This window comes from Micromesistius poutassou, assembly GCF_964030765.1.
Source record: "Micromesistius poutassou genome assembly, chromosome: 7".
NCBI classification, from domain to species: Eukaryota; Metazoa; Chordata; class Actinopteri; order Gadiformes; family Gadidae; genus Micromesistius; species Micromesistius poutassou.
In genome coordinates this window covers 6,853-33,603 of record NC_140277.1, presented here as the reverse complement: position 1 = coordinate 33,603, position 26,751 = coordinate 6,853, and the positions used below count along the sequence as shown (strand labels likewise).

General features: G+C 55.8%; 1 protein-coding gene across 1 annotated transcript; it reads right to left on the bottom strand.

Moving 5' to 3' along the window:
- Nucleotides 1–127: 127 nt before the first annotated feature.
- On the bottom strand, nucleotides 128–26,751 carry LOC311350094 (uncharacterized protein). Its single transcript, XM_084470128.1, is given in 23 exon segments — nucleotides 128–2,083; nucleotides 5,195–5,300; nucleotides 6,307–6,972; nucleotides 7,020–8,261; nucleotides 8,264–9,158; nucleotides 10,495–10,541; nucleotides 10,700–10,813; nucleotides 11,258–11,401; nucleotides 12,161–12,265; nucleotides 12,936–13,262; nucleotides 14,955–15,170; nucleotides 15,778–15,987; nucleotides 17,073–17,219; nucleotides 19,133–19,351; nucleotides 20,180–20,383; nucleotides 21,319–21,465; nucleotides 21,662–21,880; nucleotides 22,971–23,075; nucleotides 23,424–23,549; nucleotides 23,746–23,788; nucleotides 25,227–25,417; nucleotides 25,987–26,025; nucleotides 26,119–26,751. Coding segments are annotated over 23 exon segments (6,630 nt in total). The 5' UTR covers nucleotides 26,623–26,751; the 3' UTR covers nucleotides 128–1,469.

The following is a 26,751-nucleotide window of genomic DNA, read 5'->3' as shown; positions in this document are numbered from 1 at the left end:
ATTAAAGACAATAACCTTTCAAACCTTTATTTAACTCATAACAAGTAAAAATATATTGCATTAAAAAAATAAGTGTTCAATAGGTCAATTACATTTGAAACAGAAAGTCACAAGAAATCCTTATTTAATTATTATTTAATTATGCCACAAGGCCTTAATGAGCCAACAGCATCCTACTTGGGAATTAACCAGAATGAGCCGATGCTGCACTAGAGACGTCCTTTACCTGTCAGCCTCCATCTTCATCGTCTTCAGAAAGTCAACACAGGGGACAGTCGATGAGCTTCACCAACACTTGGATTTCAACACTTTCAATCAGACATTTTCATAGAAGTTTAAACACTTCCGTTTCATCTATGAAACTAGGTTAAATACCATAGAATACTCATCTGCACTAATCTCATGACGATTTCTACAGTCTACAGTTGAGGATTTACAGAATACAACATACAGCCTCAGAAATACCAGCAGAGTGTGAATGTGATGATTTGATGGAAAAATAACATTTACAACAAGAATGTGTGATTATTGCTATATTTATATTTTTTAAAAGGTAGTCGTGATTTGTTCTAAACCAGGTTAGGATAACGACATTGTCATTAGTCCCTCTTGGAGGATTTCTGATGCAAAGCCATTCCAATGCGGTCAATAATCAGTTAGAATCAAAAATCAATTCAAACAATTTATTCATTCAAATCAAACAATGCATTCCAAGAATTCATGGATTGATAGAATTCATACAAGATAAAATAAAAATACGAGTTACCCAAGGAGTGTTTACTAAATCATGATCACAGCATCTAGGCAGAAGCAGTCGTATAAAAATGTATAAATGTGCTTCTATAGTCATCACTCGGCACACAGGGTTACCAGTGGAGATGAACTCACCTTCAGACTGTCCGCTGCACTGAGGACACAACACAGAATAGAGGCCACACATGACACCAGGAACACATTCCTAACATCCTTACACACAACCTAGCGAGTATGAGACAACGATGGCTTCTTAAATGAATGCATCATTAGAACTTCTAAACAGAGCAGACCCCTCAGAGGTCAATAGAAGGTGCTAATATTCATTATCCTAGACATGGTCAGTCACTTCATTAACTAGTAATTGTAGGAAAAGGTTTCGTTTTTTACCCATTTGGCCTTCTTCTTCTGCAAAGCTGTCCTTAGATATTCTTAGTAAAGTTCCACTAGTTTCGGTATAAAGACGCGTAAACGGACGCCATGAGAAGTAGATCACTTTATTGGTTGAAGGTTGGAGTACACTCAAGAGAACACGAGTCGTTAAGGCGGAGCTAAAAACCACAAAGAGCGACTAGAGCAGAAACACAAACGGTCATCGGTAACGACTAAACCAACGTAGAACTCCTCCGCAGACTAACGAACGAATAAAAAGGGGCAAAAAAACTAAAGCGGTGATTAAAAAAAAGGGGGGGGGGGGGGGGGGGGGGGGGGGGGGGTCAGGGCTTCTCCAGGTCCTTGACGGACTCCATCTCCCACTTCTCCAGGAAGTCCTGCAGGTTGAGGTTGAAGGTGTCGATGCCCTTGGAGGACAGGTGCACGCCGTCGGGCCGGTACTGCCCCGTGTTGGAGCCGCAGCGGATGTTGTCGTGGGTCAAGCTGGTGCCGCCCAGGTCCAGGATGATGTTGTGCACGCGGCGGTTGACCGTGGTCCTCACCAGGTCCACCTCGTGGTTGTCGGCCGAGTGGCGCCACACGCGGCGGGGCAGGACGTTGGACCAGACCAGCAGGCACCGGGGGAAGATGCTGCGCATGGAGCCCAGGTCCTTCTTGACGGAGGCCAGCAGGTCGGTGGGGCTCTCCGTGCTCAGGTCGTTGCCGCCCAGGTGCATGATGAGCACGTCGGGGTTGGGCCACTTCACCTTGAGCTGGTGCAGCAGCGGCAGCAGCTGGGGCCAGGTCATGCCCTGGGTGCCCTTCCAGTGGATCACCACGTTGCTGGGGTCCATGCCCAGCTGCATGCCCACCTCGGGGGACCGGGCGCGCGCCTCGGCCCAGAACACCAGGGAGTGGCCGCAGATCCACACGCTCTTGGGCTCCCCGCTGGGCTTACCTGGAGAACCAATAGAGTGCAGCCGTTAGTGGACGGCGCTGCATGGAGACGCCTCCTCCTCCATGGGGGGGGGGGGGGGGGGGGGGGTGGACCCTGTGATCCAACACCCAGCAGGGCGCGCAGACAAGTGGCCACCAGGGGGAGCCTTCAACTGATATCTGCTCCGACCTCTTCTTCATTTTGAAGAATTATTTCCCTTTCCTAAAGAAAGACGGCTTGATGGACCGTCGAGGAATAGCTTTTTAATAAAATCAGAAGAAACTTTTGTAAATCCAATTGTTAACGCAAAAAATACATTTGAATTTTATTTGTAAATTGACAAGACGGATTTGGCAATTAGCGATAAATGTTTTACTTTGATTAACTCAATATTTTCTCTTTTGTTATGTCTGGAACCACTGCTCATTCCAGTGTTTCTCTAAAAGCGATAGACCAGTACAAGAGTAAAGTACTCACCTACCTTGCTCTTCTAGACAACATCAGCACATGAACAATTCAAACCGGCAAAAACCACGTCAGTCTCAATAAGAACCAGGTGCCCAGACAGTCTACACGGATAAGCTAGATAAATAAAACATTTCTAAAGGTAAAGCTGTATGAAACTAATCTGTGCTGAACATGAACGTTATTACTGGCTGAATATACAGTTATAATACGACATGAAAATGTCAATAATCTAATAAATACATGTAACGGTTTAAATTCAGTACAATGAGGAGTTCAAATGTCTGCTTTGCAGCCCGCTGTGAGCAGGGCACATAAAGAGAAGAAAGACCTTATTCCCTCCTTCCTTCACTAAACACTTTAACAACAATCACATGGTCACGGATGTCTTGTTAAAGACAAAGAAGCAGACGACATACTTATAGCTGAACGACGCAAGACATCCAGTAGAAAGTAACCAATCCAACGCATTCCTAACTACAGCAAGAACTAGCGGCTGGGATCTGGCTATGTCCCTAGAACTCCTGGTTTCCATTTGTGTCAGTCTGAAAGTGACTCTCCAGAGATTACCTGGACCCGCTCTCTCTGCCGTGTGCCGTGAATGAAGCGAAACGAGCAGCAGGGCCACGCAACTAACCCCATGAGGTCCAGCGGACGGACGGACGGACGGACGCGGGTGTGCTCATGCAGGTTCTGAGACTAAACGGTGACTCTTCAGATGACCACAAGCTAGGAACAATATCAGCACAGCCTACTAGATAGACAGCATACAGCCTCACGAATACAAGACGAGCCAAAGCCAAACATTTTCCGCAGGGCTAAATAGATTAACGTTACAGTTAGCTTGGAACACTAGCGGAGAAAGGCTTTTAGTAACATTACATTTTAGCACTTGTGAAAACCCATGTTTTTACTGAGAAATCGTTTTTTTAGGGCAAGACTGTAGCCATAGACTTACTACATGCATTTCTTCTGTGGGTGAATAAGGGGGCATACATATTATATCTTAAATTTATATAAAAACACACTTTAGAGACTTGGAAAAATGTTACATTGATTTTAAACCTTAAGACTATATACATGCATGTACATGCATGTAAGCTTTATATCACTAATACTCATGTTCCGAATGCAATCGTCTTTTATAGAATTTCTACATTTTATCAATGGGTTGAGGAGGTGCTGCACTGATTTAAAAACACAAACAAGAAGATAAAAGGACTTACCCCCACTGCTTTACTAACACCTGAGGGGACCAGTACTGGCGGATTTGGCTTTAAACGAACTTCACGACATTCACGAACTCTGAGCTAAGTCGCCAGAGGGTCTGGTGACCAACAGGTTCCTTCCAGGGGCAGCACAGACGCTGGTCTACATCTCGACCGAAACACCCCGACGGAAAAACACCGCGACGGAAACACCGCGACCGAAACACAGCGTCAAGAGAACCTGCCGTACGGAGTTAGCTAGCTAGGAGTCCTAATGCATGAAGATCGCAGTAGTAGTAGCTCGTTTACAGACGTCCAATCAAAGCAGTTTACAAACCCGATATTAACATACTTGAGCTAGGGCAGAAAATGGTACAACTTGGGTGCCTCCAAGGGACGTCTACATTATGGAGAACCTTGGAGGATTATGAAGCATTTTTTTTTTACCTTTAGCTTAGTACTGTCGAAATACTGCAGTATACTGCTGCAGTGAAAACATCTAGTCCGTAGAAGTCAGCTGACTAACTCTAACGACAGAGTGTTCAGAGCGGGACGGTGACGCGTTCTTCATCCTAAAGCCTTCTGGACAGGATGAGCTCTGCTAGCTAAACGTAAACAGACCACTGGGACAAACATGACACTTCTGCATCATGTTGAAAATACAAAATGTAAGCCGAACTGTGATTACGAAAGGATTGTTCTAATTACAAGTTACACTATGACTAGCTAAATAAATGATAGATTGTATAACGAAATCTGATACGCAGTATTTGTGAAAAGATGTAATCGTACTCAATCGGTAGGTCTCTTAATATCACATAACTTAATACATTACCGGCAAGACCAATAAGTCTGGATCTAACACGGGTGTGTGAGGGCTGGTCGGATCAGCACACACGCAGTGATAAAGGAAGTCGAGGTACTCAGTGGAGCAGGAGTCTTGGTTCTTCAGGCTGGACCACTACACTAAGGACACGGAGCACTTCCACCGCAGAGCCACCTAAAGGCCAAATCTGGTCTCCGAGATTCTGCTACAGGACCCGATGCAGCTGATTGATAAACTTTATAATCATGTCAGTCATGTAATGACGCCTCCCAAAACAAACTAACTGAAAGAACCTCATACAATTGCTCTGGAAAAAGTCGTTGCTGTGCGGGATGCTTATCTGACAAAACTAGCTGCTTAAATGAAGCTACCTGATTCAAAGAACTTCTTAATCTTAAGATCTTCTTAAGATCAAAACTAATGATCATCCAACTCAAGGCAAAATTAAACATGACACTTAGATCCTGGATGCCCCTAGCTATTGATGTGTATAGATATTTGTCACAGACCAGCATAAACGTTGTAAGTATCCAAGTTATTAACGTAGTGAAAAGTGCTTTTGTTTGCATCCGTGGCCCAGCCGGAGACGTCCAGCTCAAAGCGCGGTCTGTACAACGAGGTGAACAGTGATACCTTGTGAGACCGGGGGATGTCTCCAAACTCCTTGTTTCTTGAGATTCCTAATCTCTTGATAATGCAATTCCCTCTTGTCCTGAATCCGCTGGTTGTACTGGTCCAACTGGAGGAGGAAACACAGCACACGCCTTAGTGAAGACATACTCTGGTTGAGTACCATCATTTGACACCTTTTGCATCACCGTTGAGCTTTCTGAATATGAACTAAAATCTTTGTTTAGAAGTCCCCCCAAATGCCAGACAGCCTCAGTATTATATCATCCTCCGCAATCACAAAACACCTCTGGTCGGTAACAGATTATTTCGACCAATGTTGCGATTTAGTATGCAAAATCATTCTATAGTATGACCACCACAACATTGGAAGCAGTCAACGTATAAACTGCTCTTTCCTTTTGGCCAGGCCGATGTGTTGAGATGAATTGATGCATGAATTGATTTAACATATTTAACTATTGAATTGTAAAATTAAAATAAATATGAATCTTGCTGATCTCCAGTCAGTAACTGTAACTAATCCCTATATATATATTTATATATATATGTTCTATTACATGGCGATGTGGGCAGTGTTGTGCATGAACTAGTTCAAAAGAACTAGTTCATTAGTTCAAAAGAACTAGTTCATTGAACAAGTTCATTTTTCTATGAACTTTGAACTGAACGTAACATATTTTAAACTAAAGAACTTGAACTAGTTCAGATTTTGTGACATTCTGAATTGATGCTTAGGTCCAGATGACATGTTTATTAAATAGAGTTACTGCCTTAGTTGTGATGAATGAAACAGGCGTACAAATAACATCCACAACAACCTGAGATTGTAGTGATGGGCAGCAGGTAATGGAGAGGATTCATATTTCCGTTTTTCTTCGGTTTCTAAAAAAACCTGTTAATGAACTAGTTCAAAACTGAATCGGTGAACTATGAACGTGAATTCATTCATTTTCTTTTGTACGACCTGAACTAGTTCATGTGAAGTGTGAACTTGCACTAACACTGGACGTGGGTCTGGATGTGACGGACGGCTGATGGACCCCATGCGGTCCAGAGTGCGCCCCCCCCCCCCCCCCCCCCCCGCCGGGGGGCCCACTCGGCCCCCCCTTTACCTTCTCCTTCTGCTTGGCCCTGATGTCGTCCTCCGTGCCTCCGGCGATCTGCACGCTGCCGACGGGCCGGTCCGTGGGCAGGCTGAACTGCACCGACTTGGACGGCTTCAGGGACTTCACCGTCTCGATGACCTTCAGGCACCGCGCCACCGTGAGGGCCGAGTTGGGCTCCTGGCCCTCGGCCCCCGGGGTCAGGGCCGGGGTCGTCGACGACGACGACAACGACGACGGGCCGGCGGCCGTGGGGTGGGGGGCCCCCCCCCGGGCCTGGGGGGGCCCGGTCCCGGGGGGGGTGGCGCTCGGCGCCGGGTCCTCCTGACCCAGGAAGGGGAGCGAGGACGAGGCGGAGGAGGAGGAGGAGGAGGTGGTGGGGGGCCCGAAGGTGGGGAACCCCCTGGACGTACTGTGGGGGCGACACGGGAGAGTGTCCGGGGGGGGTCCCGTAGCGACGCGCCGGCGGCGGCGGCGGCGGCGGGGTGGAGGCCGCGCCGGGGAAGGTGGGGCTCTGGGCGGGGGGGCCGAGCGGGGCCCAGCCGTCGGCGGCCTGGTAGGAGGAGCCGGGGGGCTGTGGGGCCGGGGGGCCGGCGGCGGTGGTGGGGGGCCGCGGGGCGGGGTGTATTCATAGGCGCCGCCGCCGCCGCCGCCGCCGATGGTCTTGGTGAGACTCTGCATCTCCTTGGCCCTCTGCAGGGGCCTCCAACTCCTGCTGGTGCCTCCAGCTCCTGCTGGTCCAGGAAGCCCTCGTACTCCCAGCCCCGCGGCCCCGGGGACGGGGAGCGGCGCCACTCCGCTCGCCCCTCGCTCCGGCCGGCCGAGCACCGGCCCGTCTCCCTGTCGGCGGGGGGGAAGCCCTCCCTGGAGAGGGGGGGCCTCTCGGAGGGGGGGCCGCCGGCGTGCCTGGGGCCGTCGCCGGTGGTCAACTTCATGCCGATGGTCCGGAGCAGCGTCTGGATCTTGTCGAAGGGCTGCTGCTCCTCCTCCTCCTCCTCCTCCTCCTCTTCCAGGGGGGTCCGCTCCGAGGAGGAGGCGGCGGCGGCGGCGCTCCGGTAGCGGCCGGGCGCCGGCGGCTCCGAGGCCAGGCCCCCCACGATGCGGGAGAAGCCGCCGCCGCCGTCCTGCAGGGCGCGCTCGTGGGGGAGCAGCCCGTCGTCGTCGGGCGGCCGGTAGCGCTGCTGCTGCTGCTGCTGCTGCGGCGGCGGCGGCGGCTCGCTGGGGGCCCGCTGCTGCTGCTGGTAGGGGGCGGGGGCCCGGAGCGGCGGCGGCGGCCCCGGGGCCCTCTTGTGGGCCTCCAGCCCTTTGTTGAAGATCTCCAGGAGCGGGTTGTAGGACGCGCCGGGGGCCCACTGGGCGGGGCGGCGGGGGGAGGGGGAGGGGCTCCGCGGGGGGGAGTCCACGGGGGACGGCGGTCTGAACTGCGGGGGTTTGAAGGCGGGCGGCGGCTGGGCGGAGGGGGCGGGGTAGGAGCCGGAGGGGAGGGGGCTGCGAGGGGCCGCCGGCGGCTGCAGGGAGGGGGGGGCGGCCTCCGCGGGGGAGGCAGAGCGCCCGCGGTGGTGGTGGTGGTGGTGAGGGTGGGGGTGGGGGTGGGGGGGGGGGGTCCGGGGACCGGGCGCGCTTGGCCGGCGGGGGGGTCGTAGAGCGGGTCGTAGGGCGGCGGGTCGGCGCGGGGCTTGGCGGCGTACGGGTCGGCGTACGGGGCGTAGTCGTAGCGGTCCGGGTACGCGCCGCCGCCGCCGCCGCCGCCGCCGCCGCCGTAGGCCCGCTCCGCGTACGGACGCTCCGCGTACGGACGCTCCCCGTACGGCGGGTCGCCGTGGGGACGGGGGTCGGCGTAGGGACGCTCGGCGTAGGATGCGCGGTCCGCCGCGTAGGCCGCGGCGTCCCTGTAGGGCGCGGCGGTGTCTCCGTAGGGATAGTCGTCGGCATAGCGACGGTCTCTGTAGGGGTCGGCGTGGGCGTGGGCGTGGGCGTGGGGCGGCGGGGGCCGGTATCCTCTCTCGTAGGCGTTGCCGTAGTAACCTCTCTCCGGGTCGCCCGGCGGCGAGCGGTAACTCCGGTACTCCGGGTCTTCCCGGTGGACCGGTTTGTACTCCTTGAGGGGGACGGCGATGCGGCCGTGGTCGTAGTCGATGCACGTCCCCCGCGGGTCTGGGCCCCGGGGGTCTCCTCTGGGGTCTGGGCCTCGGGGGTCTGGACCCCGGGGGTCTCCTCGCGGGTCTGGACCTCGAGGGTCTCCTCCTCGCGGGTCTCCTCCTCGGGGATCGATGTCCCGGTGGTCGCGGTCCACCATGGACTTCCTGTGAGCGATCATCTCGTTCAGCTTCTCCAGTTCCCATTTCTTCCTGGCGAGTTCGTCATCGACCGGCGCGCCTCCTCCTCCTCCTCCTCCGCCGCCGCCGCCGCCACTACTACCGCCCCTCCCCTCCCTCCCGTCCCTCCCCTCCCTCCCCTCCCTCCCACTCCTCCCGTCCCTCCCGTCCCTCCCGTCCCTCTCCTTGCTGTTTTTACTACTCTTATTCCTGCTCCTCTCTCCGCTCCGCTCCCTGCTCCGCTCCCTGCTCCGCTCCCTGCTCCGGGAGCGGGAGCGGCGGCGCTCCGGACGCTCCCGCTCCCGGCTGCCGCTGCGTCTGACGCTGGCGCCGCGGTGCCTCTCGATGAAGCGCCCGTAGTGCGTCCTGGAGGGGCTGCGGCTGCGGCTGCGGGAGCGTCCGCAGCGCCGGCGCCCGGCGGCGTGGTCCCTCCGCCCCCCGCCGCCGCCGCCGCTGCCGCCGCCGCCGCCCCGGACCTCCTTGGAGTCCTGGGAGCGCAGGTTCTTCACCACCGCCTTCAGCTTGTCCGTCTCCGCCTGCTCCTTACTGCGGAGGAGGGGAACCACATGAGCCGGGGGCGCGCTGGGAGACGCGTGGTGAAGCGTTGGGAATGGGAATGACGACGGGGAACGGGAAGTAGGGCTGTACGGTATGGACTAAAATGTATATCACGGTATGTTAATTTTTAAAATTAATTTTTTTAAGGGGTCTCTCTATCTCATAAAAAAAGTTGGCGCACCGCACACGTAGCCTTACCGTGCGCAAAAGCGCCGGTATTCGTAACCCCTTCTTTAAGTTCTACCTTAACATTTCGCGTGTTTCCCGAAACGTTCTTTGCTACGAATCTCTTTCGTACGTCGTTCGTTGGTAAGGTTGGTCTGAAGCGCTCGTAGAACCTTCTTAGCTCTACCGTAGTGATGTTTCAGCTCCTACAGTCTCCGCCACTGTACAGTAACCTTTAGAAATCCCCGGTGCGCATGTTGATTCCAAGTTCGCATCCGTAGCCAATTGAGGCCAAATGAAACGGCATGTTTGAATTAACCTTACCTTCAAAAAATTATTTTATTTATTTTACAATTCAAAAAAACTGTCTTCTAAATTAAGGAAATGATACTGGAAACGAATAAACCATTATAAGCAACGAGTGAACTTAATAAGCTAAATACTTTTTGCAACCACCGCATCTTTCCCTTGACATTTAATTTTCACCTTAAATATGCAACAGATGTAATTAAGGCAACCTGGTCTCACAGGAATGCCCATAAAAGTTTTGAATAAGGGCTGCCTAATATTTGTTTGAATATTATAAATTGTTTTAATATTCGAATAACAAAGTTCGGAGTCAAAGCCCTAGTCCATACACGGGTAAACAGTACCGGCGTTTGTTATCTCGTTCCACCGCTAGCTTTTTTTGTCGTAAGCTTTGGAAAATGCCTGCGGAAGCGATGTCTGAGATGGCAGAGACAGCTTCACGCTACCAGCGTCCGTCTCGTACCACGGTGTGGAAGGAGAGCTTGTGAAGGGACGCAGGCGCGCTTGCGCAATAGCAGCCTGCCTGAGAAGGCAGTATCGCTGTCAAATCGGTCCCTGGGAAAAGTAACGTTGCGCTGAATTGAAAAAGGAACTACGTTTCTTTAGTCGCTAGTATTTTCCCATATATACACCATATCTTCAGTAGTTACGTGTAACGTGACTTTTTACATGAACAGGTAGTTACCTAACGCGTTACACACAACGCCGTCTACCGGTCACACACCGGTGTCACGGTGTCAAAGTCCATACCGTAGCGCAAGTTCACACCGGCGTACTTTCTATACCGTTTATACCGCACACCCCTAATGGGGAGGTCAACGGAGTGAGACTCACCCCGTGACGGACTCACCCTTTGTCGTCAACACTCTTTGTGTCTTTGGAGATCTTGATGGTCATCTGAAAACAGGGACATAGGAGAGGAGAGAGGGTGAGACACATGGTTGTGTGTGTGTGTGTGTGTGTGTGTGTGTGTGTGTGTGTGTGTGTGTGTGTGTGTGTGTGTGTGTGTGTGTGTGTGTGTGTGTGTGTGTGTGTGTGTGTGTGTGTGTGTGTACCTTGCCCTTGGCCGGGCCGGCGCCCACGGCGCTCAGCTTGCGGACGGGGAGGAAGACGTTCTCCATGAAGCGGGTGATCCGGATGGCCTGGTGGCCGCCCTCCGCCGTCTCATGCTGAGAGGAGGAGAGGGTCAACCAACACAAGGACAAGGACATCACAAGGACCCAGTGGAACAGAGTAGAAGAGAGTGGAACCCAGTGGAACAGAGTAGAACCCAGTGGAACAGAGTAGAACCCAGTGGAACAGAGTAGAACCCAGTGGAACAGAGTAGAACCCAGTGGAACAGTAGAACAGAGTAGAACAGAGTAGAACCCAGTGGAACAGAGTAGAACCCAGTGGAACAGAGTAGAACCCAGTGGAACAGTAGAACAGAGTAGAACAGAGTAGAACCCAGTGGAACAGAGTAGAACCCAGTGGAACAGTAGAACAGAGTAGAACCCAGTAGAACCCAGTGGAACAGAGTAGAAGAGAGTGGAAGACAGTAGAACAGAGTGGAACAGTAGAACAGAGTGGAACAGTAGAACAGAGTAGAGTCCGTGGCAGGACAGTGAACTCACCGGCACCACGCTGAACTCCACCTTCTCGTTCAGCTGGAGCTTCTTCTGCTTGACGATGATGACCTCCGACATGCGGAAGAACAGCTGGGGGTTCTGGGAGCACTTGATGAGCCCCGACGCGTCCGAGAACTCGATCACGATGCCCTGTCCCGACACACAACGGATCCTATCACCACAGCCCCCCACAGCAGGGCCCCGACCCCAGCAGGGCCCCACAGCAGGGCCCCGACCCCAGCAGGGCCCCACAGCAGGGCCCCGACCGCAGCAGGGCCCCACAGCAGGGCCCCGACCCCAGCAGGGCCCCACAGCAGGGCCCCGACCGCAGCAGCGCCCCACAGCAGGGCCCCGACCGCAGCAGGGCCCCGACCCCAGGGCCCCGCAGAGAGGGTCAGGAGGTCCTTTGTTCCCGACTCTTTAATGAGAGCTGTTGACTGTATCTGATGTGGTGGTGATAACAGCGATACCGATGTTCTTGAGTTGATATTTGGAGCCGGTGCTGCTTTTGCTCAATTACAATTTACATACACATATATATTTATCATAGAAATGACACAATGAAGATAACTAATGTTACAAGTCTCAGTTTAAAAAAGGTTTAAAATCACGGCGGGAAAATAATAATAACAAAATTTTTAAAAGGCCGGAAAAAAAATCGGCCGATGACGAAACACGTAAAAAACTTAAAAAATGTAAACATCGACCGACAATATGGGCCGATCACTGGTGTCTGGTGTCCTGTTGATGGTGTTGATGGTGTTGTGTGTAGTGGCAAAATAATTTCCCCCTTGGGGATTATTAAAGTGCGTGCAATCAATCAATCAATCAATCAATCACCAATCAATCAATCAATCAATCACCAATCAACCAATCAATGAACCAATCAGAACCAGGAGGGCGCCTCACGTGTCGCCGCTGCTCCGTGGACTCCTGGAAGGAGTCGGGGAGGATCTCCACGTAGGTGGCCCGCTCCTCCCGGCTCTCCCGCTGCGTGGCGATGTTGAAGCGCACCTGAGAGACGAGACGGGCGGCGTGAGGACGGGCCACAGGTCACAGGTCAAAGGTCACAGGCTACAGGTCACAGGTCAAAGGTCACAGGCTACAGGTCAAAGGTCACAGGCCACAGGTCACAGGTGGGTGATGGGGGGGGCCCTGCGCTTGGCAGTTGGTCAGACAGTTGTTACTGGACCCCCCCAATGACCGGACTGGACCCCCCCCCCCAATGCCCGGACTGGACCCCCCCCCCCCAATGCCCGGACTGGACCCCCCCCCCCCAATGCCCGGACTGGACCCCCCCCCCCAATGACCGGACTGGACCCCCCCAATGACCGGACTGGACCCCCACCCCCCCCAATGCCCGGACTGGACCCCCCCAATGACCGGACTGGACCCCCCCAATGACCGGACTGGACCCCCACCCCCCCCAATGCCCGGACTGGACCCCCCCAATGACCGGACTGGACCCCCCCCCCCCAATGCCCGGACTGGACCCCCCCCCCCAATGCCCGGACTGGACCCCCCCCCCAATGACCGGACTGGACCCCCCCCCCCCCCCAATGCCCGGACTGAACCCCCCCCCGCAATGCCCGGACTGGACCCCCCCACCGCAATGCCCGGACTGGACCCCCCCCCCCCCCAATGCCCGGACTGGACCTGCCCAGCGAGCGGAGCGGGGCCTCACCTTGTCTCCGACCATCATGGTGGCGCTGGTGATGACGTCTCGGGGGTCAAAGTGCAGCATCTTCTGCTCCCCGGAGACGGTCATCACCAGACGGCCGCGGTCCGGCCGCTCCTCCTTCTCCTTCCCGCCGGCCGGCTGCCCGTCCGCCTGCTGCTCCTCCTTCACCTCCACCTTCACCTCCACCTTCACCGGGACCACGCCCACTTCCTGTTTGACCTGGACGCCTTCCTGTTTGACCTCGGCCTCGTCCTTCTGATCTGCGCCCGGCGCCGACGCATCCTCCTCCTCCTCCTCCTCCTTCTTCTTCTTCTCCTCTTTGTTACCGTTCTGCAGACGGGGGGGTTGGCGTTAAACGACCGGTCGGACCGGGACCGCCGTCCCACAATGCAGTGCACCTCAGTGAGGCTAGGGCTGATGATGGGCCCCCGTCAACGCAAGGGGCCGACGGCCCCCCCTCCCGTCCTCACGGACCCTCCTCGCGTCCACGTGCCTGACCTCCCAAACATTGTAACCTCAGCAGCAAGGGGCTGTGATTGGTCCGCTCACTAAAACTAAAACCCGACGCAGAACCAAAACAGGCTCACGACTGCGTCTGTGCGGTCCTTGCGTTGCGTCGACGTGGAAACACAATCAGCCCTTCAGAGGTGACGTCCGGTAGCCTGGCTGTTACTAGGGATGTGAATAACTTTTCATGGTCGAATAATCAGTGGGCGGTATGAACGAATAATCGATTATTCGATGTGTGCCGACATTCACAAAGGCAGCCATGGATCATCGGCAAGAAATCACTTAATATCTTAAACGCAAAAAAACTAACTTTAACAGTGATCAGTGTTTGTGTTGTATGCATGTATATTAATATTTATGCTTGTGTATATTGTTTTTCTGTACATGATTAATAATAATAAAAAAAACTAATAGTGCTACAGAACCAACATTAGTTCCGTCCGTTAATTCTTGTTTATTTGAAAAAAAATTGGGAATTTTTTTTTTTTTTTTTGGGAAAAAATGTTAACGGTCCAAATGTTAAAAATCGGCTTTGACCCTCAGGAACGAATAATCAAATAATCAGACCCATCCCTAGTTGTTACCAGACCCAGCTCCAGCCTAGACTGAGCTGGGTCTGGGGAGGCTGCTGTCATGGTCTCCAGCACCAGAGGCGTGATCAACAAGTTAAATGGACTCTGTACGCAACTGGCCGCTTGCCGTCGCTTCCCTGTCGTCATTGTGTTAAACCAGCCAATAGCGCGCCGGGGGGGGGGGAAAGCCAGCTTGGTGATTGGCTCCCGCAAAAAAACGTATCGAAACTAGAAAGGACTGTATTGCCTCCTCTCCGGACACGTTCTGCACGGCGAACTCAAATCGCCGGCAGAACGGGCGGGGCCACCCAGTCTGGGGCGTCAAGGGGCAGTGGCTCTCAAATGGTGGCGCGCGTACCCCTAGGGGCGCTTTGGACTACTGCAGGGGGTACGATTCATTTTGTATTTAATATAAAGCAAACATTCTTAAAAAAACGTTTGCGAACCCCCTGGGTCTAGGGGATGCCTGCGCTGCGTCAGACCAGGTCACGTTACTGGTCACATCAGCAGCTTATGGTTCAGACCCCCAACACCTCAGTGACGGACCACCTCCCCAAACCTGACGACGCCACTGTCCACGGGTGGGCTGGGCAGCAGGCACCTCCTCTGAGTGGGTGTGTGTTGAGGTGTGTTGAGGTGTGTAGGTGTGTACCCCCACACCCCTACACACCCGACTGGTTAACTGTACTTATTCAACTCTAGTTTTGCAGCCCACTTTGAAGGACAACGAAGACACAGAGCCCCAGCCAGTAGAGTTGTTCCGATACGCCCTAAAAAAAAAAAAAAAAAATAAAAGCGGTCGGGTATCGGCGAGTGGGCGGGTCTACGGGGCCGATCCCATCCCATCACATCACATGCTCCAGCTCCTTCATCGCACACAGGCGGAGAACGCCACAGACACCAGGGGTTTTTGGTGTGTTGCGTTCGTTGCTACGGTTACGGCATAAGGTGTGGGAGGTGGTGAGGTGGGAGGTGGGAGGTGGGCGGGGCCAACCAACCTTCTGGTCGTCTGGGTCCTCCTTGGCGCCGTCGCCCTTGCTGATCTGGTAGACCTGAGGGCTCCTGAGACGGTCTTCAGCACGGTGCCCTGGAAGCGCTCCTTGCTGATGTCGTCGAAGGTTTTGGGGTCGGTGGTCCTGAAGCCCAGCGGGGTCCACTGGAGGAGGAGGAACACACACACATACACAGCTCACACACTGGTAGCATCAACGCCCTCTGACACACACACACACACACACACACACACAACACACACCACACACACACACACACACACACACACACACACACACACACACACACACACACACACACACACACACACACACACACACACACACACACACAGCGCTCACACACTGGTAGCTGTGCTGTGATTGGTTGGAGTGTTACAGACTGTGCTGTGATTGGTTGGAGTGTTACAGACTGTGTTGTGATTGGTTGGAGTGTTACAGACCGTGTTGTGATTGGTTGGGAGTGTTACAGACCGTGTTGTGATTGGTTGGAGTGTTACAGACTGTGCTGTGATTGGTTGGAGTGTAACAGACCGTGTTGTGATTGGTTGGAGTGTAACAGACTGTGTTGTGATTGGTTGGAGTGTAACAGACTGTGTTGTGATTGGTTGGAGTGTATGCGAGCTAGCTGAAACGTCACAATACCTTCACTGGTTTGATTGTTTGAGGCTGAAGTTTAACCATTGAGCGTGGACGCCCAGCTGCTGGTACGAGGTCGCGTGGGACCAGTGAACGTTCCGTCTCTCTCACCTTGACCTGGGCGGCTGCCAGCGCCGCAGCCACCTCCTTCCTCTTCTCAAAGTCTCTGGACTTCTCCTCCTCCTCCACCTCCTTCCTCCTCCTCTCCTCCTCCGCCCTCTTCCTCCGCTCCTCCTCCTCTCGTTTCTTCTGCTCGTCCAGGATCTTGTCTCCCGGTGGGCCCAGCCTCCTCAGACGGACCCCCCTGGAGGCCTCGTTCACCTGCACACAGGCCACGCCTCCTCAATACACAGGCCACGCCTCCTCAGTACACAGGCCACGCCTCCTATACACAGGCCACGCCTCCTATACACAGGCCACGCCTCCTATACACAGGCCACGCCTCCTATACACAGGCCACGCCTCTTCAGGACACAGGCCACGCCTCTTCAGGACACAGGACACGCCTCTTCAGGACACAGGACACGCCTCTTCAGGACACAGGCCACGCCTCTTCAGGACACAGGCCACGCCTCTTCAGGACACAGGCCACGCCTCTTCAGGACACAGGCCACGCCTCTTCAGGACACAGGCCACGCCTCCTCATGACACAGGCCACGCCTCCTCAGTACACAGGCCACGCCTCCTCAGGACACAGGACACGCCTCCTCATGACACAGGCCACGCCTCCTCATGACACAGGCCACGCCTCCTCAATACACAGGCCACGCCTCCTCACCACACAGGCCACGCCTCCTCAATACACAGGCCACGCCTCCTCATCACATGGGCCACGCCTCCTCATGACACGGGCCACGCCTCCTCAGGACACGGGCCACGCCTCCTCAGGACACGGGCCACGCCTCCTCAGGACACGGGCCACGCCTCCTCAGGACACGGGCCACGCCTCCTCAGTATACAGGCCACGCCTCCTCATGACACAGGCCACGCCTCCTCATCACACAGGCCACGCCTCCTCAATACACAGGCCACGCCTCCTCATGACAGACCACGCCTCCTCAATACACAGGCCACGCCTTCTCAGGCCACAAGACACGCCTCCTCAGGCCACAAGACACGCCTCCTCATGACACAGGCCACGCCTCCTCATCACACAGGCCACACCTCCTCAGGACACAGGCCACGCCTCCTCTATACACAGGCCACGCCTCCTCATCACACGGGCCACGCCTCCTCTATACACAGGCCACGCCTCCTCATCACACAGGCCACGCCTACTCAGGACACAAGACACGCCTCCTCAGTACACCTGGAGAACATCTGGATACACCTGGGGAACACCTGGGGAACACCTGGAGAACACCTGGATCCAGGTGACGGACCAGGCGTTGAGGAGGGGGCCCTACCGTGGTCACGGTGAACTCCACCTCCTGGCCCACGTCCTCGGGGCCCAGCTCGTGGTCGCTGAAGGTGTCGTCCACGTGGAAGGGCAGCCCCTCGTAGTCCTCCGAGCAGATGTCTCCGGTGCGGCCGGAGACGCTGCGGACCTGGCCCTGAGGGACACACACGGGGTGGGGGGGGGGGTGGGGGGGAGCGATTAATCGCCCATCGATTAATCGCTGGGCGATTAATCGAATTTTGAACGCGATTTCGATTTCAGAGTGAAACGATCACCAAACTAATATAATCGAGTTGAAACTATTTAAAAAAAATAAATAAAAATGTTGTTGTTTTTTTTATAGAAATTGCAGAACAGCTGGATTCATATCTGGACTTTATTTTCTATTTGACCATTTTGTGTATATTTTTTAAGGGGAAATTTCAAAGTTCTCATTTACACTTAATCGAGCAGCCCTAGCAGAGCTCACCCTACGCCTGCTCTACCTGACCAGACCTACACCTGCTCTACCTGACCAGGCCTACACCTGCTCTACCTGACCAGGCCTACACCTGCTCTACCTGACCAGGCCTACTCCTGCTCTACCTGACCAGGCCTACGCCTGCTCTACCTGACCAGGCCTACGCCTGCTCTACCTGACCAGGCCTATGCCTGCTCTACCTGACCAGACCTACACCTGCTCTACCTGACCAGACCTACACCTGCTCTACCTGACCAGGCCTACACCTGCTCTACCTGACCAGGCCTAGACCTGCTCTACCTGACCAGACCTACGCCTGCTCTACCTGACCAGACCTACACCTGCTCTACCTGACCAGGCCTAGACCTGCTCTACCTGACCAGACCTACGCCTGCTCTACCTGACCAGACCTAGACCTGCTCTACCTGACCAGGCCTACGCCTGCTCTACCTGACCAGACCTAGACCTGCTCTACCTGACCAGGCCTACACCTGCTCTACCTGACCAGGCCTCCCACAGACAGCCAGAGAGAGAGCCATGGAGAGGTATCTACAGTGGAGGAAATAATGACTTCACCCCTCACTGATTTTGTAAGTTTGACCACTGACAAAGAAATGTCTCTCATTTTAACGTTTGTTTTAACAGTGAGAGACAGAATATCAAAAAGAAAATCACATTTAAAAAAGATATATGAATTGATTTGCATCTCATGGAGTGAGATAAGTATTTCATCCCCCATCGACCATAAAGGATTCTGGCTCCCGCAGATTAGTCCTTTCGCTTTAAAAGAAAGTACTCCTGATCTGAACTCGTTGCCTGTGTAAAACACACCTGTCCACACCTCAAAGCACTGTTGGGAATTTGTGAGAAGTTCTCCTGTGTTTCAGGAACCCAGGAGAACGTCTCTGAGCGCGGTTCTCCTCAGAGCGGTTCTCCTCCTCAGAGCGGTTCTCCTCCAGAGGGTGCTCACCTTCTCCCTGGTCTCCTTGGTGCAGCAGAAGGTGAAGGTGACCTCCAGAGGGGGCTCACCTTCTCCCTGGTCTCCTTGGTGCAGCAGAAGGTGAAGGTGACCTCCAGAGGGGGCTCACCTTCTCCCTGGTCTCCTTGGTGTAGCAGAAGGTGACCTCCAGAGGGGGCTCACCTTCTCCCTGGTCTCCTTGGTGTAGCAGAAGGTGAAGGTGACCTCCAGAGGGGGCTCACCTTCTCCCTGGTCTCCTTGGTGTAGCAGAAGGTGAAGGTGACCTCCAGAGGGGGCTCACCTTCTCCCTGGTCTCCTTGGTGTAGCAGAAGGTGACCTCCAGAGGGGGCTCACCTTCTCCCTGGTCTCCTTGGTGTAGCAGAAGGTGAAGGTGACCTCCAGAGGGGGCTCACCTTCTCCCTGGTCTCCTTGGTGCAGCAGAAGGTGAAGGTGACCTCCAGAGGGGGCTCACCTTCTCCCTGGTCTCCTTGGTGCAGCAGAAGGTGAAGGTGACCTCCAGAGGGGGCTCACCTTCTCCCTGGTCTCCTTGGTGCAGCAGAAGGTGAAGGTGACCTCCAGAGGGGGCTCACCTTCTCCCTGGTCTCCTTGGTGCAGCAGAAGGTGAAGGTGACCTCCAGAGGGGGCTCACCTTCTCCCTGGTCTCCTTGGTGTAGCAGAAGGTGAAGGGGACCTTGGGCCGGATGCCGGCGGCGCGGCGCCTGCGGCTGCGCGGGTCGACCAGCAGCTGGAGGAGCACCTGGTCGTCCTTCAGCAGCGTCACGGCGCAGTCCCGCGCGTCGAACGTCACGTTGGTCTTGATCGGCCCGATGTTGGCGAAGATCTGGCCCGGGTAGCCCGGGACAGTGCCCTGGAAGAGACACACACACACACACACAGGTTACACACTATAACACACACAGGTTACACACACACACAGACTGGTTACACACTATAACACACACAGGTTACACACACACACACACACACACAGACTGGTTACACACTATAACACACACAGGTTACACACACACACACACACACACAGACTGGTTACACACTATAACACACATACACACAGGTTACACACACACACAGACTGGTTACACACTATAACACACACAGGTTACACACACACACACACACACAGACTGGTTACACACTATAACACACATACACACAGGTTACACACTATAACACACACAGGTTACACACTATAACACACACAGGTTACACACACACAGACTGGTTACACACTATAACACACATACACACAGGTTAAACACTATAACACACACACACACACGTTACACACTACCACACACACACACGTTACATACACACACTACAACACACACAGGTTACACACACACACACACACACGATACACACTACCACACACACACACGTTACATACACACACTACAACACACACACAGGTTACACACACACACACACACACACACTACAACAACACACACACACACACTACAACAACACACACACACTACAACAACACACACGTTACACACTACCACACACACAACACACACACACACACACTACAACAATTCACACACACTACAACAACACACACACAGGTTACACACACAGGTTACACACTATAACACACACACACACACACACACACACACAGGTCAGGAGGGTCAGAGGTCAGAGGAGTGGGGGGGGTCCTCACGGAGGGGGGGGTGATGGTCTGGCTGACCACGCCCTCGTACAGCTCGTTGTCCAGCTGGCCGTTGGGCCCCAGCGCGGCGGCGGCGGGGCGGAGGGGGGGGCGGGCGCCCAGGGGGGGGGGCAGGGGAGGGGGGGAGGTGCAGAGGGTGAGGAGGAGGGGCTCCTTCACGCGGCGGATCCTGATGGCCCGCTGGACTCCCCGCACCTGTCGACCAATCACAACCCCCCCCAACAGGTCAACAGGAAGCGACGACGTGAACACAGGAAGGTCAGTCACATGCATCCCTGGAGAAATAAGAGCTTCAGAATAAAAGTCCCCCCCAAAAAAAATCATAGTCACGATTATTTTGGTCAATATTGAAATCTCGATTATTCAAACGATTATTTTTGAGTTTGAAAACATTGACGCATTTATTCATAATTTCTCTCCAAAAAAAAAAACACTTTGTAAATGAGAACTTTGAAATTTCCCCTTAAAAAATATACACAAAATGGTCAAATAGAAAATAAAGTCCAGATATGAATCCAGCTGTTCTGCAATTTCTATATTAAAAAAAAAATCGTTTTAAATCGTTTCAACTCTTGTATTATATTAGTTTGGTGATCGTTTCACTCTGAAATCGAAATCGCGATCATCAAATTCGATTAATCGCCCAGCCCTAGCAAGAAGCTAAAGCTCAGTTTTCAGGACAACGAGGGGAGCCAGACGAAAGCCTTCATTCAACGAGGCTTCGTTTTAACTCAGTGACTGGGATCGGTTAGTCCAGTCCGCTGGTAAAGGGCCCGCACCGTACCACCAGCTGTTGAGTGTGACGACCAGTACAAGCCGTTAAAGCCGTCGTTTCCTGTGCCTTGGTGACATCACAGGTGGGCGTGTCCCCCTAGGTGTATGACGGCCGGTAGACCGACCTGTCCAGCGCACGTCTCGACGGACACGCCCACCTGTGATGTCACTAAGGCGCAGGGAAGGGGCTTCACTGGTGAACCACACCCACACCTGGTGGAGTTAAGAGGAGCCCTTTAGCAGCAGAGGATTCTGGGAAACCACACGCTGCTCCTCCTCCTCCTCCTCCTCCTCCTCCTGCTCCTCCTGCTCCTCCTGCTCCTCCTCCTCCTGCTCCTCCTCCTGCTCCTCCTCACCGTGTGGAGGGTGAACTCCACCTCCTCCTTGACGTCCTCGGCGGTGAAGTCCACGTCGCTCAGGTTCTCCTTCAGGTCGAAGGGCAGCTCGCCCAGCGCCTCCGCCGTGATCAGCCCCGCCGAGCCCGCCATGCTGCTGATGACGCCCTGAGGGGGCAAGGGTCAAGGGTCAGGGGTCAGAGCTCTGAGCAGCAGGGGGGTCAAGGGTCAAGGTCAGAGCTCTGAGCAGTAGGGGTCAAGGGTCAACCGTCAAAGCCAGCACCTTAGTGAAAACACAAAGCACACAACGTCCAGTCTCCCTGTCGTCTCACACACACACACACACACACACACACACACACACCGTGCGGCGGAGCTCCTTGGTGTGCTGGTAGGTGAGGGGGACCTGCAGCCGGAGGTTGGTGGCCCTCCTCTTGTCCGTCACCAGGTCCGTCAGCAGGTTGAACAGCACCTGGTCGTCCTTCAGCAGCGTCACCGCGCAGTCCCGCCGCTCGTACGCCAGGTTGGTGCGCAGGTGGCCCAGCGTGGTGTACACCTGGCCCGGGTACAGCTTCTCCCCGGGCTGAGGGGTCAAAGGTCAGAGGTCAGGGGTCAGAGGGGTGTACACCTGGCCCGGGTACAGCTTCTCCCCGGGCTGAGGGGTCAGAGGTCAGGGGTCAGAGGGGTCAGAGGTCAGGGGTCAGGGGTCAGAGGGGTGTACACCTGGCCCGGGTACAGCTTCTCCCCCGGCTGAGGGGTCAGAGGTCAGGGGTCAGAGGTCAGGGGTCAGAGGTCAGGGGTCAGAGGGGTGTACACCTGGCCCGGGTACAGCTTCTCCCCCGGCTGAGGGGTCAGAGGTCAGGGGTCAGAGGTCAGAGGGGTGTACACCTGGCCCGGGTACAGCTTCTCCCCCGGCTGAGGGGTCAGAGGTCAGGGGTCAGAGGTCAGAGGGGTGTACACCTGGCCCGGGTACAGCTTCTCCCCGGGCTGAGGGGTCAGAGGTCAGGGGTCAGGGGTCAGAGGTCAGAGGGGTCAGAGGGGGCTACACCTGGCCCGGGTACAGCTTCTCCCCGGGCTGAGGGGTCAGAGGTCAGGGGTCAGAGGTCAGGGGTCAGGGGTCAGAGGGGTGTACACCTGGCCCGGGTACAGCTTCTCCCCGGGCTGAGGGGTCAAAGGTCAGGGGTCAGAGGTCAGGGGTCAGGGGTCAGCGTGGTGTACACCTGACCTCTGACCTCTGGCCCGGGTACAGCTTCTCCCCCGGCTGAGGGGTCAGAGGTCAGGGGTCAGAGGGGTCAGAGGGGCTACACCTGGCCCGGGTACAGCTTCTCCCCGGGCTGAGGGGTCAGAGGTCAGGGGTCAGAGGGGTCAGAGGGGGCTACACCTGGCCCGGGTATAGCTTCTCCCCGGGCTGAGGGGTCAGAGGTCAGGGGTCAGGGGTCAGAGGGGTCAGAGGGGGCTACACCTGGCCCGGGTATAGCTTCTCCCCGGGCTGAGAGGTCAGGGGTCAGCGTGGTGTACACCTGACCCCTGACCTCTGGCCCGGGTACAGCTTCTCCCCGGGCTGGACGTCGACACCCTCACACCTGGAGAGACCCCCCCCCCCGTCCCCCCCTCCTCCACCAAGTCTTACTTCAGCCAATCCCGACCCGGGTGAGGTGTGAGGCGGGGCTCACCTGGGGCTCCTGGATTGGCTGGCTGACCACGGCCTCGTAGATCTCCATGCTGACGTTCTCCGTGCCGCCCGGGGCCACCTTCACGTCCGTGGCCACCTGGCTGTTCTGTAACGGCAGCGGAACCACGGCGTTATCACACCACATCGGGGTTTTTTTTAACGTGCAGCAGTATCGGACGATTTCATTTTTTTCCCCCGGCGTGATTTACAGACGGTTCAATAAATGTTCCTTTTTTTTAAACTGAGTCTTGTAACATTAGTTATCATCGTTGTGTCATTCTTATGACGTCAACTGAGGAGCAGAACCGGCTCCAGAAGATCAGTCTCGGCCATCGGCCCTTTACCGACCCCAGGGGGGGAGGGAGGGGGGGGGGATACACCGCCCAGCGGGTGAGGACCCTTTACGGCCAGGGGGGGGGGGGAAGAGGGGGAGGGGGGGGGGAGAGAGACCCACCTTCTCCTTGAGCGCGGTGAAGTGAACTCTGACCCCTGGCGTCAGGGCCTTGGCGTTTCCGAAGTAGGCTTTGAACTGGAAGGAGAACTTCTCCAGGTCCTCCCTCTCGATGTAGCCGAACGTGGGCTGGGGGGGGGGGGGGAGAACCACGAGGGGGAACGCGTTACACAAACAGAACCACGAGGGGAAACGCGTTACACAAACAGAACCACGAGGGGGAACGCGTTACACAAACAGAACCACGAGGGGGAACGCGTTACAGAAACAAAAGGGTCTCAAAAGGGTTCAGCGTATACGCAGCGTGGACGGACGGGAGACTCACCCCGATGAAAGAGATGATGCCAGTGGAGCGTCCAGCTGGAGGTCTGAGAGAGAGAGAGAGAGAGAGAGAGAGAGAGAGAGAGAGAGAGAGAGAGAGAGAGAGAGAGAGAGAGAGAGGTCAGTACTACACCGGCCCAACCACAGGCCGTCTGAAACGTTTGTGGAGAAGAGGACGAGTTCGGGAACAAATGTGTTCCGTGTGATGGAAGCTTCTGGAACCGCGCGGCCGCTGTCTGGACCGATTCAACAAGCAACGTCTGAGGGCGCCACTCTGATTGGTTGTGTGCTGACTCTGATAACGCTGATCGGCTGGTTGTATGTTGCTAGCACACAACCAGCGGACCAGCGCGGTGTGGGGGGGGGGAGGGACGGACCAGCGCGGTGTGGGGGGGGGAGGGACGGACCAGCGCCGCCAGACGGGCCGCAGCAGAGCGCCCGGGCTGCTGGGAGGTCGGCAGCGGTCGTCACGGTGACAGCTCTCCTGCCGAGCGGTTCAGACAAGAGGCGGCGGAGCGGCAGGACGAGGCGGCCGGCCGCCGGTCTGGGCGGGGTGGGGGGGGGGCCCTTTAAAGGACCACACAGCCAGGGGCCGCCCCAAGGACCAGACCGCTGCGGAGCGGTGGCGGCTCGCTCACCAACGAATCAGTTTGAACCAACGACTCTTTAACACGAACCGACCGACCCCCGATTCCCCGTTTCAGTTCGTCGTCGTTCGTCGTCGTTCGTTCTCCGAGACTCGACTCCCAGCTCCGCCCCTGACTAGTCGCTGAGTCGCCGTTCGTTCGCTGGCTGTGTCTAGCGGTGAAGACTCGAGGACTGAGACGTCATGAGAGACCAGACGGGCAACAACATCCTCAGTGTTTCCCACACATAGGCCAATGTGTGGCGCTGCGCCACACATTGAACAACGAGCGCCACAAATTGATTCCGCTTTTCTTATTTATTTTTACTTGAACGCGATTTTTAAATGTACCGTAATACTGCTTATAACGTAAGCATTATAAGCAGTGGCGGTTTTAGGCACGGGCGAAAAACGAGACACCCCCCCCGTCAACAACTCCGCCAGCCGGTAATCGCGCCTCCCCCCCCCCCCCCCCCCCGCCGGCAACAAATCCGCCACACATTGCTACCTGGTCTGTGGGAAACACTGATCCTGATTCTAACATGAAGCGCTCCTCAGCTGAAAGGAACTTAGTTAATGTTGTGTTGATTGATGAGCGTTTGCACCGTCGCACGACCGTGATTCGTTTGAGAACGAGAACGAGGGAGGAGCCGAGTCTGACCGACTCAGTGACTGAGAACAGTGATTCACCACTACCAGAAATGCGAACGAACGAACGAACGAATGAACGACTCTTCTTGGCGAACCGACCGACGCGAACTGATTCATTCAAACGAATCATGAACTAAACACCACTACTGCGGAGAGAGAGGCAGAAGCACTTCCTGAAGGAACAACAAAGCCGATTAAAGAACACTTACTTCTCAAACGTCCTCTTTCCCAGAAGGCCGAGCGGCGTGGCCTTGCGCTCCGGCTCGGGGGGCCCCGCCGGCTTTGCGGGGGCCACCGCCGCCGCCGCCGGGGCCACAGGGGGCGGAGCCGCGGCGGGGGGCGGGGCCGTGGAAGAGGGCGGGGGGAGCTCGGTGGGGGGGACTGAAATCAAAGCCTTCAGCTGGAAGAACGAGAAGAGACCGCTTTAAACACACAGCCTCCGTCACCCTGTCACTGCTCCATCATCCTCTCACTCCTCCATCACCCTCTCACTCCTCCGTCCTCCTCTCACTCCTCCATCACCCTCTCACTCCTCCGTCCTCCTCTCACTCCTCCAACATCCTCTCACTCCTCCGTCCTCCTTTCACTGCTCCGTCACCCTCTCACTGCTCCGTCATCCTCTCACTGCTCCATCATCCTTTCACTCCTCCATTCTGTCCCTTCATCATCCTGTCACTTCCCATCATCCCTCCATCACCCTGTCACTCCATCATCCTCTCACTCCTCCATCATCCTCTCACTCCTCCATTCTGTCCCTCCATCCTCCTGTCACTCCTCCATCATCCCTCCATTCACTCTCCGTGGTGTAAACAATGGTCTCCACATCGCGGAGCCCCCGTCATGGGGCTCTCTTCCACCTGGTCTCTGAACCACCTGGTCTCTGAACCACCTGGTCTCTGAACCAGGGGGTCGACCCTATGAGCTCGCTCCCACCCACCCGCTCGCCCCCCCGGCCCCCGGAGGACTCACCCACTGAGGCTGCTCTGGAGCGGGGTTCACCATCGGCTGCTGAAACAAAACACATCAACACACCTCATCAGATCAACGAGTCTGACCGGCGGCTGTAGAACTTGTTTCTATTTGTTTCTATGAGCGTCTTACCTCCGCCGCCCAGCCGGGGGGGGGGAACGACACGGGGAACGCGGCCTGCGGGGGGGCCTCCACGGGCGGCGGCGGAGGCGCGAAGCCCTGCAGCCCCGGAGGAGGCGGAGGGGGCCGGTAGGGGTCCGGGCTGGGCGGCCGGTAGTACAGCTCCGGAGCGGGGGGGCCGCCGGGGCCCCAGCCGCCCGGGGGAGGCGGGCCCCAGCCGCCCGGCGGAGGAGCCCCCCACTCGGGGGCCGGGGGTCCCGCCGGGCCCCACGGCTCAGGCCCCCAACCCGGGTGTCCCCATCCGTGGGGGTGGGGGTGAGGCCCCCAAGGGCCGGGAGGGGGACCCCACTCGGGGGGTCCTCCTCGGGGGCCCCAGTCCATGTGCGGCTGGGGGGGCCCCCTGGGAGCCCATTCGTCGGGCGGCGGGCCGTAGGGGCCCCACTCTCCGGGCGGCGGGGGGGGCAGTCCGTACCGCTGCCCGTCGTCCGGGGGCCCGCGGGGGGGTCCGCGGTTCATCGTCTCCTCCTCCTCGAGCCTCGGGGACAACAGGGCGGCTCTCGTGACGCTAGCCCCGCATGCTACCTAGCCCCGCTGGTGAGCTTCCGCCTCGGAACACACGCGCTGAGCACCGGGGAGCACCGGGGG